This window comes from Protomyctophum parallelum, assembly GCF_964188405.1.
Source record: "Protomyctophum parallelum genome assembly, chromosome: 11".
NCBI lineage: Eukaryota > Metazoa > Chordata > Actinopteri > Myctophiformes > Myctophidae > Protomyctophum > Protomyctophum parallelum.
The window spans coordinates 40,813,463-40,825,802 of NC_139707.1; the positions used below are offsets into that span (position 1 = coordinate 40,813,463).

At 42.1% G+C, this 12,340-nt stretch overlaps 2 protein-coding genes across 3 annotated transcripts; one reads left to right on the top strand and one right to left on the bottom strand.

Annotated features, from left to right (window-relative positions):
* Window positions 1-404: 404 nt before the first annotated feature.
* On the bottom strand, window positions 405-4,339 carry zic2a (zic family member 2 (odd-paired homolog, Drosophila), a). Of its 2 annotated transcripts, none has more exons than XM_083776432.1 (3): window positions 2,976-4,339; window positions 1,656-1,819; window positions 405-1,416 (listed from the first exon to the last, which is right to left on the bottom strand). In XM_083776432.1, exons 1-3 carry the CDS (start codon window positions 3,949-3,951, stop codon window positions 1,219-1,221), a joined length of 1,338 nt encoding a protein of 445 aa, XP_083632558.1. In that variant the 5' UTR covers window positions 3,952-4,339; the 3' UTR covers window positions 405-1,218. The 2 variants fall into 2 exon arrangements, with proteins under 2 accessions (XP_083632558.1, XP_083632557.1); XM_083776431.1 differs by having other exon boundaries at window positions 405-1,419.
* A 4,689-nt stretch (window positions 4,340-9,028) lies between these two features.
* zic5 (zic family member 5 (odd-paired homolog, Drosophila)) lies at window positions 9,029-12,058 on the top strand (the record flags this gene model as incomplete). The annotated part of the gene is made up of 2 exons (XM_083776398.1): window positions 9,029-10,076; window positions 11,602-12,058. 2 exons carry the CDS (start codon window positions 9,029-9,031, stop codon window positions 12,045-12,047), a joined length of 1,494 nt encoding a protein of 497 aa, XP_083632524.1. The 3' UTR covers window positions 12,048-12,058.
* Between the last annotated feature and the right edge of the window lie 282 nt (window positions 12,059-12,340).

The window sequence follows — 12,340 nt, forward strand, 5'->3', positions numbered from 1 at the left end:
GTTATCTCAACCAGCACTGCATGCATATGTCTAGTAGGCCCAACAATAAAACTATCTGGTTTAAATTCGTATTTGTGCTTTTATCATTCTAAACAAGCAATTCCAGGAAAATGTACTTAATTTATTATTATTATTATTTACTTAATAACAAGTGACTCATTTAAATGTAAAACTTTTGGTCATGATGTATTAATGCCATTTTAGCAACAACAGCCTTGTTACCACGCTTTGCAAAGCTTGAAACAAACACCATATTTTATTTTTTTATCTGATCAACGTTTCCTTGAATAGACTATGTAAATGTCTGAGACCTGCTGCCAACGTTCATAAACATCTACCAGTTACATGGTGGTAAAAAAGGAAAACTTGACCATGTATTGTAAACAAATGGAATTAAGAAAAAACTATAAGGAAATATTTAACACTTGCAACACCTTTTATTATATTTGTATGCAGTAAAATTCTTATCACAATAAGGAAGAAAACACCTCTTAAAACTTTGAACAAAACACAACAAAACAACTGCCCATGTTTAGCTCATAATTGTACATATTTATAGTAAAGAAACATTCTTTATAAATATTGTTTCATCTGTAGCAAGTAAATACCATAATTTAATTACAAATGGATAAATATGGCAGTTGATATTTACAAAATTAAGGGTGTAGTTACAGAAATTCGAACGGCACAACGTTTATTTTCTTCATAATCTTCGAGATAGTATTTCACAATTCGAACTTGCAAAGCACAAAACATCACAAGTTAAGCCCAGCAAACTAAAATATACATTCACAAGCAAAATAGTGTGGTCTGTTTTGAGTTAAATGTTGACTTTGGCACGCTTTCCAGTTTATAGATGTTTAGTATAGTACAATCAATTTGCCTTAGGATCACAATATTCAACATTATGGTACAATTTTATCGTAGTATGTGCACTAAAAGTCCAGTTAGAGAAATAGCTACCATTGAAGGAACATCTATACACCAAAGACCGACAACTTCTATCACAACCGCAATGGGAAAGAGAGTGTTTAGTAATTATTTACAGTATCGAATACACATTAACTATATTACAAACTCTGGTGGAAATTGTCATCTTCCCATGTGAATTGAAATGATTTCCAAAATTGTTTCTGTGTGTGCCTCCTGTGTGTCCGTGTTCCAATCTTCTATGTCCAGTGCTGTGAAATGACTGTGATGGTTCATTTCAGCTTTGTCCTAAACATACCATTCACTGAAATTGGAGGATAGGCCACTGTGACTGCCATTGTGCACAGCTGAGGCGGGGGACAGGTTGTTGTTACTTTGTGTCTCAGTGGTTGGAGACACCAGGCCTGGTGGTGTAGAGGATTCATAACCAGAACTGGCTGCGGGCGATGAGTCAGAAGGTGGAGGTGGTGGAGCAGCTTCATGGACCTGCTCAAATAGGGGAAAAGGAGACACAAAATACAGATAGACGTGAATACAAGCAATACATTCATGGGCCCAGAAAACATTAGCCTATATGGTAATTCATGTGGAGGAGCACGGGATAGTTTAACAGATATGTAAGCTAATGAGTTCACAAAATACACATCATGGACACTAGCATATAGCTGCATCCTCACTCACTCAGTCACACTGCCTGTTTCTGTCTCTCTCAGTTATTTATTTACCTTCATGTGCTTGCGGAGAGAGCTTGGATGCGTGTATGACTTGTCGCACATTTTGCAGAGATATGGCTTGTCCGAGGTGTGAACATGCATATGTTTCTTTCGGTCGCTGCTGTTAGCAAATCTCCTGTCGCAGCCCTCAAACTCACACTGGAACGGTTTCTCTCCTGCAAAAATAAGAAAAAAGGGGGAAAAAGAAAGACAAATACATTAAGAATAATAACAAGATTAGATGGTTAGAGATAAACACTGCATGCCTCTTAGTACACAGTTGTGCAGTTGGCTAATGACGTTCAACCGTACAAAGTTCACCATTTGAATGCTAACCTATCGTGGACGTTAAATGAAGACTATAGAATAATTCAAAGCCGACTCACAAGAGGCGACCAAACAGGAAATTAAACTTCTAAACTGTAGCCCAATTTAACCGAAAATAAATAAATGAGTTGTGCGCCCATATTTTGCCTAAATGATCAATGTAGGTTTTTGCTATTGTTTCTTTAAAGGAATTCGGCAAATAGGCCTAATGCTCACCATTTGCTGGGAAACAATACAAATTTAACACCTGTCCAATTAGATGGCACCAAAACACAACGAATACCCCAAGAAAATTGTTCAAATCAATGCCTGCGATAACAAAAGACACTCGATGAGTTTGTTGGGTCAAATTCACGTGGAAAAGACTAAGCAATTTCAAAACAACAGCGAAAATAGAATGTAGCTTATGATATTTAAAACGATCGATAAATGGCCAACATTTATCAGTGGATAAAAGTGATGAAAATCGATGTGAAAGGGAGGGGGAGCTTGCGGCACGAATTGTAAAAGCGCAGTCTGGCGTAAACACTAAACCAATTGATGAGATTTACTATATACGAGGCTGCACTCCACGGCGCACGCGATGCGAGCAGAGCACAGCCCTCGTGTCGCCTTTGACCCATTTTTAAAGTTTACGAACCACAAAACCTCCACAGACCGTGTTACATAATTTACTACATATAGTTGCAACACCACACGCTCTTAGAATTAAACAACACGGATATTGGCGGCCCGTGACACTGGTGACAGATAACTATTCGCACGTTAGTTATAGCTTCACTATATGATCCGAAATATTATTTGACAGAATAAAGCCACATGTAATTAGATTGCTTAAATTAGTTCATTTTTTTTTAACACAAGATACTCTCGATTGTTTTATGACAATAGCACGGAGGCTAAACCTTTTGTATTGAGCACATGCTGAGCAGCATTCAATGGGCCTATATAATAAATATTGCATGTACAATCTTCAAAACAACGGCATATATAAATTAGTATTACCTGTGTGCGTTCGCTTGTGTATCTTCAAGTTTTCCGACCGCGCGAAGACTTTCCCACATCCAGGGAAGGGACATGGAAACGGTTTCTCGCCAGTGTGCACCCGAATGTGGTTCACCAGTTTGTATTTCGCCTTGAACGGTTTGCTCTCGCGGGCGCACTCCTCCCAGAAGCAGATGTGGTTGCTCTGCTCCGGCCCCCCGACATGCTCCACTGAGACGTGCGTGACCAGCTCGTGCATGGTGCTGAAAGTTTTGTTGCAACTCTTCTTGGGATTGCTGAGCTGCTCCTGGTCGATCCATTTGCAGATCAGCTCCTGCTTGATGCACTGTTGCCTCATGTAGCGGAAAAAGGCACCGGGGTGGTGGTGGGCTGCCATGTTCATCCCCATGTTCATATTCATGGAGCCGTACTGGTGGTTGTGCAGCTGCGCCGCCGAGTACGGGTCGGTCCTCGGGCTGGAGACCTGGTGGTACTGGTCGGACCGTCCGAAAACTTCTCCCGGTAGTCCCAGCCGCATTTGGCTGTTCAGTACGTTCGTGGATCCATGGGACCCATGCTGGTCGTGGATCCCAGGGAACAGAATGTGGCCTTGACTGTCTGTGTGGGAGTGATGGAGGGATCCCGCCGTGGGGCCAAAAATAGTATGCTGGCTGCTCGCCGGTGAGGACTCTCCGAAGCCACGGCTACGAAAAAGAAAGTCCCTGGTGGAGTTGAAAGGAGAGCTTGCATACGAGGTGACATGAGCGGCGTGAGCCCCCAACGCCGCAGCGGGGTAGCCCGGCGCCTGGGCGCTGAAGGCAGAGCTCTGTCCCGGGGAAAGATCGTGGTTCAGCTTAAATGCACCCATGTGTGCCGAGTCTACAAAGCTATTTTGTGCCAAACTCAAGTCTCTCTCCTGCATCTCGCTTGCTGAGTGATGTCTGGCAAACGAGCCTACTCCCAGTCCAGGAAACTGGTGACCAGCATCCAGTAACATGTTTTCAGTTAGCGTATTTTTTTGTTGTTGTTGCTCGAATCAGTATTGGTTTAGGCAACGAAGTAACGGGAAGAAATTCAAATGACAATGCTGACACGCAACGCTTCAACTTCCAACGTAGGAAACATCATATCAGGCGTAATTCAAAACGGCGATCCGCTCATGAGGAAAAATAGCTTGGCTTTGCTATCGGCGTCTGAATTCACTTGTAGTTAACTTATGACTCAAAAATCCCAATGCAATGAAGTGAAGAGTTTCCTTTAGCCCTTTCCTCTCGAAACAGTGACAGCTGACTGTTTTAAAATGCATTTAAAAAACATTAAATAATTATCTTACTAGGTGTCCTTCGCATTCACTGAGAGAGGGTGCTGAAGCATCTCAGAATTGTTGTTCCGACTGCTATGTTTATTTCTCTCGCTCGCCTATGTGTTTATCGCGGACGGTCCCTGTTTCTCCGTGGACTGGCACTACCTCCTCTTACGCCCCCTTTAACTGGAGCCCGTGCATTCATTCTACGCAGTCTCATTGGCCACTGCGGCTCATCAATCCCAGGTGCCCCTCCAATAGCAGGTACCGCTTTGGCGACTAATAGATGATCGCCATTTTCCACTAATAATTACCGCCTACTTTTTAGAAGAGGATTTTCGGGGAAAGAAAGAGATATCAGAAAACACTTTTTTTCCCTCCTTCCAGTGAGTAATGGGTTAATGTATAGATAATGTAAATGCGACGTCTGGTGATATCAAAGGTCGCTGGCACTATTTCAGAAATAAATACAAAAATAGCCTAAATGCAAGCAAAAATTACTTCGAACTTATAGGAGATGACTTTGACAATAAGACGATGTTTTTTTGCATAACCCAAATGTGATATGACTGCTTTTTTAAAGCAGTCATATCTTGCATTTATGGAAATGTTTATGGAAAGACTTAATAGACTCCATTAAATAATAAAGTATGCATATTGTTGAGCACTGGCAATTAATCATGTCATCTAAAATGAAACAATCCATGGACTGTTAATATCATTTAAAAGCAACTTAAGCTTTAACAACCCAACAGATTTCCGTAATAAATCTTTGTAACTGGATACCCCATAAAACTGGATACACGAAGCCCCAATTTCGTATAGCCTATAGTGTTTATCTAAGACATAATATTACATGGAACGAAATACGAAAATCATGACGCAAAACCTCCCCTGTCGTGTCTCAGCTATAGGATATAGTAGCCTAGTAAGAAAAATGGGCTTCCTCTGTGTGGAAATACAATTTCCAAACCAAAATAGTCTAAAACGGATTCAATGCATTTGATAATCTGCACACGATGAACATGTGGTATAAGACGCTCGTTGTGGGTGAATTGTGGTTAACACTGTAGTGTAAAAGCATTCCTATTTGAAGAAATGATTCTGTTTGACTATAGCGTTCATGGTTCCACACCGCCCCGGGGCTCCATGTCTTCTGTGGTTCTGTGGTTTTAGCAGTATATCAGAACCTGCACGGTATAGGACGAGGTGCTATAATGGCCCCGTGACTCTTTTGGATCCACAGACTATTGGTTCTCCATCAACCTGCTGTGAATCTCCAGAGCTTTTCAACCCAGCTACACCTAATTAAGTCACATGTTATGACTGTGAAGTATACGCTCAGAAAACAATTCGCATGCAGGTAATGACCCTTGGGGCTCATGCGGGCTCTCTTGAACTAACACGGTTGATATAATAATGTCTAAATAAAAGTTGTATACGTCAGTGAATAAGAGCGGTTTGAAGTGCAGGCTGCTCTTTAAAACATATTCCCATGTTGCACCAGAAGTGGCTATATATGCTGTTATTACAAGTTAAACCACTATAGCCTACTTTGTACAGTTAAGAAGCTCCCCCGTTCTTTATGTGAGACCTCATATTTGAAGTATACGAGCATCGATATCTCAAAGCCAGGGATGGGGCTCACTCACTGGCAACCTTCCATTCAAAGCACACGATTCTCCGTTGAAATGCTATGTAGCCTACAACAGCTGCCCATTCAAATGTTTACATTTAACTGAAAGGAGATTTACTTACACTTTCATCAAATTAAAGTCCCTCGAGCACTCCAGTTCCAACACACAACAAACTTTCTCTCGCCTCTCTCAACCCTTCGGTGCTCCAGGCGGTAAATAACGGGAAGCCGAGTTGAACGTATAAAGCCAGGCCTACAACTTTTGAAATTCCGTGCCTCAAAGTGGGGCAGCCTGAGCATACACGCCATTCTTCCAAGTCTATTTCAACCCGCACCACAGGAAACTTAGGAGCTGATCCAAGTTCAAAGTCACGTCTGCCGACCTCTATAAGAACTGCTTTATTTTTGTAGAAAAACACAAAACCTTCCCGATAGGAAAAAAGAAAAAGAATTTTTAAAAGAAAGAAAACTCAATCGGCCAGAGGCACATGGCTGTGGGCTTCCCTTCTGCTATACGAGAAGAAAGGGGCTAACATAATGAAATCCCCAAAGACCACTATTTCAACAGGTTTTAGGGCATGGGATATACGGGACGACAAACTGCCCTAAACCAATCGTAGGCTACACATTAAATATTATGCATTATATAATCTAACGCATGGCTATTTCAGAAAAGTAAAATAACAAATCAATGTGAACAACACGAAGGCTTGTTGTCTATAGGGGCTACATTACAGAAGAGAGTTTTGTAATGGCGCTGTATTTCACTTCTCTATTATTTGACAATATCAATATGTTGACGCATTGGAAGGTTACTTGTGTGGTTTCCGTGACCTTGTGTTTCATGCATGTTTGACCCATGACCCCTTAAGACCACATATGTTGCCCTCTTGACACTTTTGGTAAAATAACCCTTTTTATGACAAAGCGTCTTTGTTTTAAAGGGGGAAACGTTTAAGACATCCCCTTATACTCATTCGAAGACCTCGACAGATTTGAGGGATTTTAAAACTAAAAGTTAAGGGAAATTAACCCATTCATTGATTGTTGAGTAAGTTGGCTCTGGCGTTTCACTCTCCATTTTAACTAATTGATTGACGAAGTTATTAAAACATGTGACTCCTGCTAACACACACAAGCTTTATACTTTAATATGTTCTGAAAAATGTAGGCATATATGAAACAATATGAAACAATATAAAACAACCAAAGATCACAATATTGACACAAATTGATTCCCTGAGTAGCTGGGAAAATCACTTAAAATATGTTTTTCGAAAATTAACCTAAATGGGAACTTTATAACTTCATTCTGTGGTCGACTATTTTGATTGCTAATTTGCTAATTAGAATCCCGTTTAACTGAACGGGTCCATATAGCCAAACAATCATAAACAATTAATCACATATCTGAAGACAAAAATGCGCATGTAAACACATTTACAACTGACAAACTATAGTAGGCTATGCATGGGCAAGTATAGCCTATATAGGCAAATGGAACATTATTATGTCTATCATGCAGCGAGGTTTAATTATTCCATGCCAAGTGGGAAAAGCTGCATGCAGTTAAACATTTGTTTATTTATTTGAATGTAGAACTGTCTGGCGAATTAAATCATTTTTATCCAGACAGAATTGTGCTAACCCTCCCTGGGAGGCTATATTATAGCCTTGTCTACTATAAAGTGCAACACAAACTCAAGTTTAGATTAATAGACAGCTGTTGCTGCACATTTTAAGGGGAGCTCTTTCAATGTTATCATGACCTTTGAACATCCATGTCCAATTATGTAAGGTCGGCTGCGGCTATCAGAAATGCATTCCAAAAGGGTCTTTAAATTAAGACATTAAATCGATAACAGATACACCTGCTGAGAAAAGGGGTTGTGATTTTAAAATAATAATAAAAATGAACTTTGAGGCTATATACAGTTTAGCAAACTTTGTTCACACTTCGCCCATTCTCTGATGATGATGCCACCGTGCATGTTGTGGGTGTATTTATTTTCACTTATTGCCAATTGGTAGCATTCAATGAAAAGTATAATTTGTATATTATTGTGCTAAAAATTATATGAGCATACGTTTTATTATTATTATTAGTGTGTAATAAAAGAAAGAAAGAAAATATTGTGGCTTTTTCAGTTTGCCCCTAACCAGCATGCAGTATAGGCTATATACCACAAAACTGAGTTTAAATTATCTTAACCTAGCCTATATGTGCGAGTCACGACTCACGAGCAACGTCAATGCATGGGTTGAACAATATTATAATAATTATCATGCAGAGCACATGTAAGAAATTTACAAATGTCAGAACGGCTATTTACTCATCAACATGCAATGGCATAAAAACAAAATCATTATTTTAATGCTTAAATGTCATATTTTACAATGGGGAAAACTATGTCAGGTGTGATATTTATTTAATTAATTTGAAGTATGTAAATATGCGCAATAGAAGAAAAAATATGTGAGCCATTGACATGCTTCTGGGAAACCACAAAAGACAAAATGGTAATGACATTTACAATTGTCAACAGCCCTCATGTCGTCAGTATAGGTACGATGAATGCATTTTTCATGTTTTACTATTAGGCTCATCATTTTTATATTGGCCTATTCATCGGCTAGTTGTTGGAAATGTCATCAAGTCAGTCCTAAAATATTGGACGAAATAACCAGAGAGCCATTATACATATATCCTTAATCGACTAATGTTTCTGTTTTGTTTACATACACCACTAAACTATAAGCGGCACAAACTGATTTGTTGGTAACTTTGTGAGTACAACTTTTTGGAGTCAACAGCGATAAAGAGAGCGAGGGGGCGGAACCCATGCTGAGACCCTGCGCTGAACGACAGCCAATCGCTTCGTTCTCTTAACTGCCAGTCACCGAAATCCGTCCAATACCCGCAGTGCCATTTCTAAACTGTATTCCCTACTGTGTCCTCCAACTGTTGTATGTTCTGCCAATCGCTTGAGGACAGAGTGGGAAAAGGAGCAAGCAGAGTTAGAAGCAGGACAAAAGAAGTTATAGACCCTTATAAACATATATTCTAATGTTTTAGATTGCGTAGTGTGGGTAAAAACAATAGCGGTGAGGGTGGATGGACTTGACAGTGTAGTTATGGAACCCCCTTTAAGCAAGAGGAATCCGGCGATAAGATTAGCGGATTTGGCAGCGACTCAACCCCTGCCTCATCAGAATATGACAGGCTTCCCGGGGCTAGGGGGGCATCACCCTCTCTCCCACCATGCCCACCTCCACCCTGGGGAGCTGGGCAACGACCCTGGAGTGGCACTGACTCCATTTGGACCAGAGCACATGGCACAGACAAATGCTCTCAAACTTAGCCCATCTCAGCACCACATTCAGAGCCATCCCGAAGCTCAGACCGCGGCATCTTTCAGTTGTGTTCAGACCACAGTTGGTTTCCCCGTGGCTCACCCCCACTCAGGCTACACGAGCAGCAGGGACCTCATCCTCAGGAGAGAACTATCAGCCTCTGCTATGCATGCACTTGGCGAACAGCATAGTTCCGCCTCCTCCCCTCATCACCATGGCATGTTCATCTCCCCAACAGGTGCTTATGGGCACACGGAAAGTGGGGCCCATCCACTTTTCGCCGGACTTCACGACCAGGCGTCCCCAGGTGCCCATCACCACCATGCCCTCAACGGGCAGATGCGCCTGGGTATACCGGGGGACATCTACGGCAGGCCGGAGCACTTCGGGCACAGGCCAGAACACTATGGACCCTCTTCTCTCCACAGCTACAACTCCATGAACCTCAATGTGAACATCGCTTCTGCTCCGCACGGAGCGGCGGGGGCGTTTTTGCGATACATGAGGCAGCCCATAAAGCAAGAGTTGATCTGCAAATGGATCGACCAGGAACAAACTTCGAAAAAGCCCTGCTCGAAAACTTACAGCACGATGCACGAACTGGTCAACCATGTCACCATAGAGCACGTCGGGGGACCCGAGCAGAGCTCTCACGTCTGTTTCTGGGAGGAATGTCCGCGCGAGGGAAAAGCCTTTAAAGCAAAGTACAAACTGATCAATCACATCCGAGTACACACTGGAGAAAAGCCGTTCCCATGTCCTTTCCCAGGCTGTGGAAAAGTCTTCGCTCGATCGGAGAATCTTAAGATTCACAAGAGGACTCATACAGGTCAGTAGCCCTACTATAGAGAGACGCGATATAACAGTCTAAAAGCTGCATGTTTAACCGTCCAAAGACTACCGCCTGTAATGTATTCTATAGCACTTGAGTGTGTTCTCTCCAGCCTCCCTGTTGTTGTTATTAACATGTCCACGAACAGTGTGTGTGACGGTGCGTAATTGTGCGTAATAGCGAACATTTCTGACATTGTATCGCCTCACGCGAGTAAAATGCATCGTTTCCTGTCGGAATCATAAACTTTACTCGTAGACGTCTGCTGCTGTGGTACGCGTGAGGGGATTATAGCATAGCATAGGATTTGTAAAAACGTGCTTACGTAGCCTACATCTAAACCATGCGCCTCAAAGATGAGAGTAAATTGAGTTATCCATAAAGTCTAGACGTTTACACATCTGGTTTATGGAGGGAGTTTGTAATTAAAAGCTCTGCATTAGCCTATGTTGCATGGTATTCCTATGACGTTGGAGTAAAATATGTAGGCAGCACCATTTAACATTCGGATTAAAGCCGTTAAAGAAAAATGAAATATAACTTAACTGTTTACTTATTGTTTACTCCTTCACGCAGTTTTGTGCAAACTTTTCTGTGCTGCTGGCTTTATGCAGCAGATAGGCTAGGCTATGGTCTAAAACTAACCACAACAATGGCGTCAGCGCAGCCCATAGTAACAACACAATGCAATGGTGTGAGTCGCACGTGCTATGCAAAATAGCTCAACTTTCATTTGTAGTGTGACTGTGTATATCCAAACAGGGATATTATAGCCCTATATGTGTTACAATACTATAGGATCTGCTGGTCCTCAAGAGCTTATGGGGACATGGTTTTCTTTTGAACAGTGGCTTTAGACTGTGTTTTGAACTGGCTCGTTGCAAAGTCATAGCCTATGCTGCCCCGAGTAAGTATAGGCTAGCCTATATAGGCTGTCTTCGTGATTCTTTATGAAAGTATGAAATATACACTTATTTCGAGCCATAGGCTATACCTACAGCAGCACATTGTGGATGGTAGTAGATATTCGACTGTTTTGCCTCGTGAAGGTATTTTACTAGTCTATCAAGTGTTTGTGTGTGAAGCATGCACGAATTCATTCCACTTCAGGGCACATAAACGGCTCGTTGTGGCCGTGGGTGCTCCGTGTATAGCCAAGAGAGGTCCTCTGACATTGCCCACGTGTTCAGACAGGAGCCTGCTTGTAAATGTGGCTGTGTGGCACATATATGAATAAATAAACTATGATGAACAGGAAGTGGGCTGCCACAGCAACCATTTATTGCGTAATTGGCCTTCATGACATGAAGTAAACGCGGTAGCCTGAGGGGTCCAACACATTGCTGGGTATAGGCCTACGTATTCTAATGATTAATGAATGATAATGTTTAGCATTAAATGCAGTAATCGAGCATATGAATAGGTAGGCCTAGGCTATAGGCCTACACAATGTGTGTCTGTGTGTCAGAAATGACATTTTTTGGCGATGCACTGATCAAACCTTTTTTCCCCTTAATTCAAGGAGAGAAGCCTTTCAAATGCGAGTTTGACGGCTGTGACAGGAAATTCGCCAACAGCAGCGACCGGAAGAAGCACTCTCACGTTCACACTAGTGACAAGCCTTACTACTGCAAGGTCCGTGGCTGTGACAAGTCCTACACGCACCCGAGCTCACTGCGAAAGCACATGAAAGTACATTGCAAGTCTCCACCGCCTCCTTCCACAAACGCCGCCTACATTTCCTCCACAAACACACTAGGAGACCCCCTTTCGCCCACCTCTGAACCGCACAGCCACAGGAACCGATCTGCAAATCTCTCGCCTCAGGTTACCAACCTCAATGAGTGGTACGTGTGCCAGGGGAGCGGAGGGCCCAACCATCTCCACACCCCCTCCAGCGAGGTGGCAACGTCAGATTCAGACGATGAGGACACTTTCAGAAACACAGACCCAAGAACAATGCTCTGATGTCATGTTTACAGCTATATTGCCCTGTTGTTGTTTAAATGTGTAGGCCTATACTGGCCCATGTGCATGTGGGAAATTGACCAATGGCATATCAATGATTTAAATATCAACGGTAGACCACAACTAGCCTATGTCATATTACAAGGTTGTGCTAACCGTGGAATAATAACTTGATTATCGTTGTGGATGTATAGGTCTAATAATATGGGGAGCAACTGCAATTTGTGTCCTGATCTTTTCCTTACAACAGTGAATGTATGTAGATCACAACTTTCAGCTACTTGACACTAGCC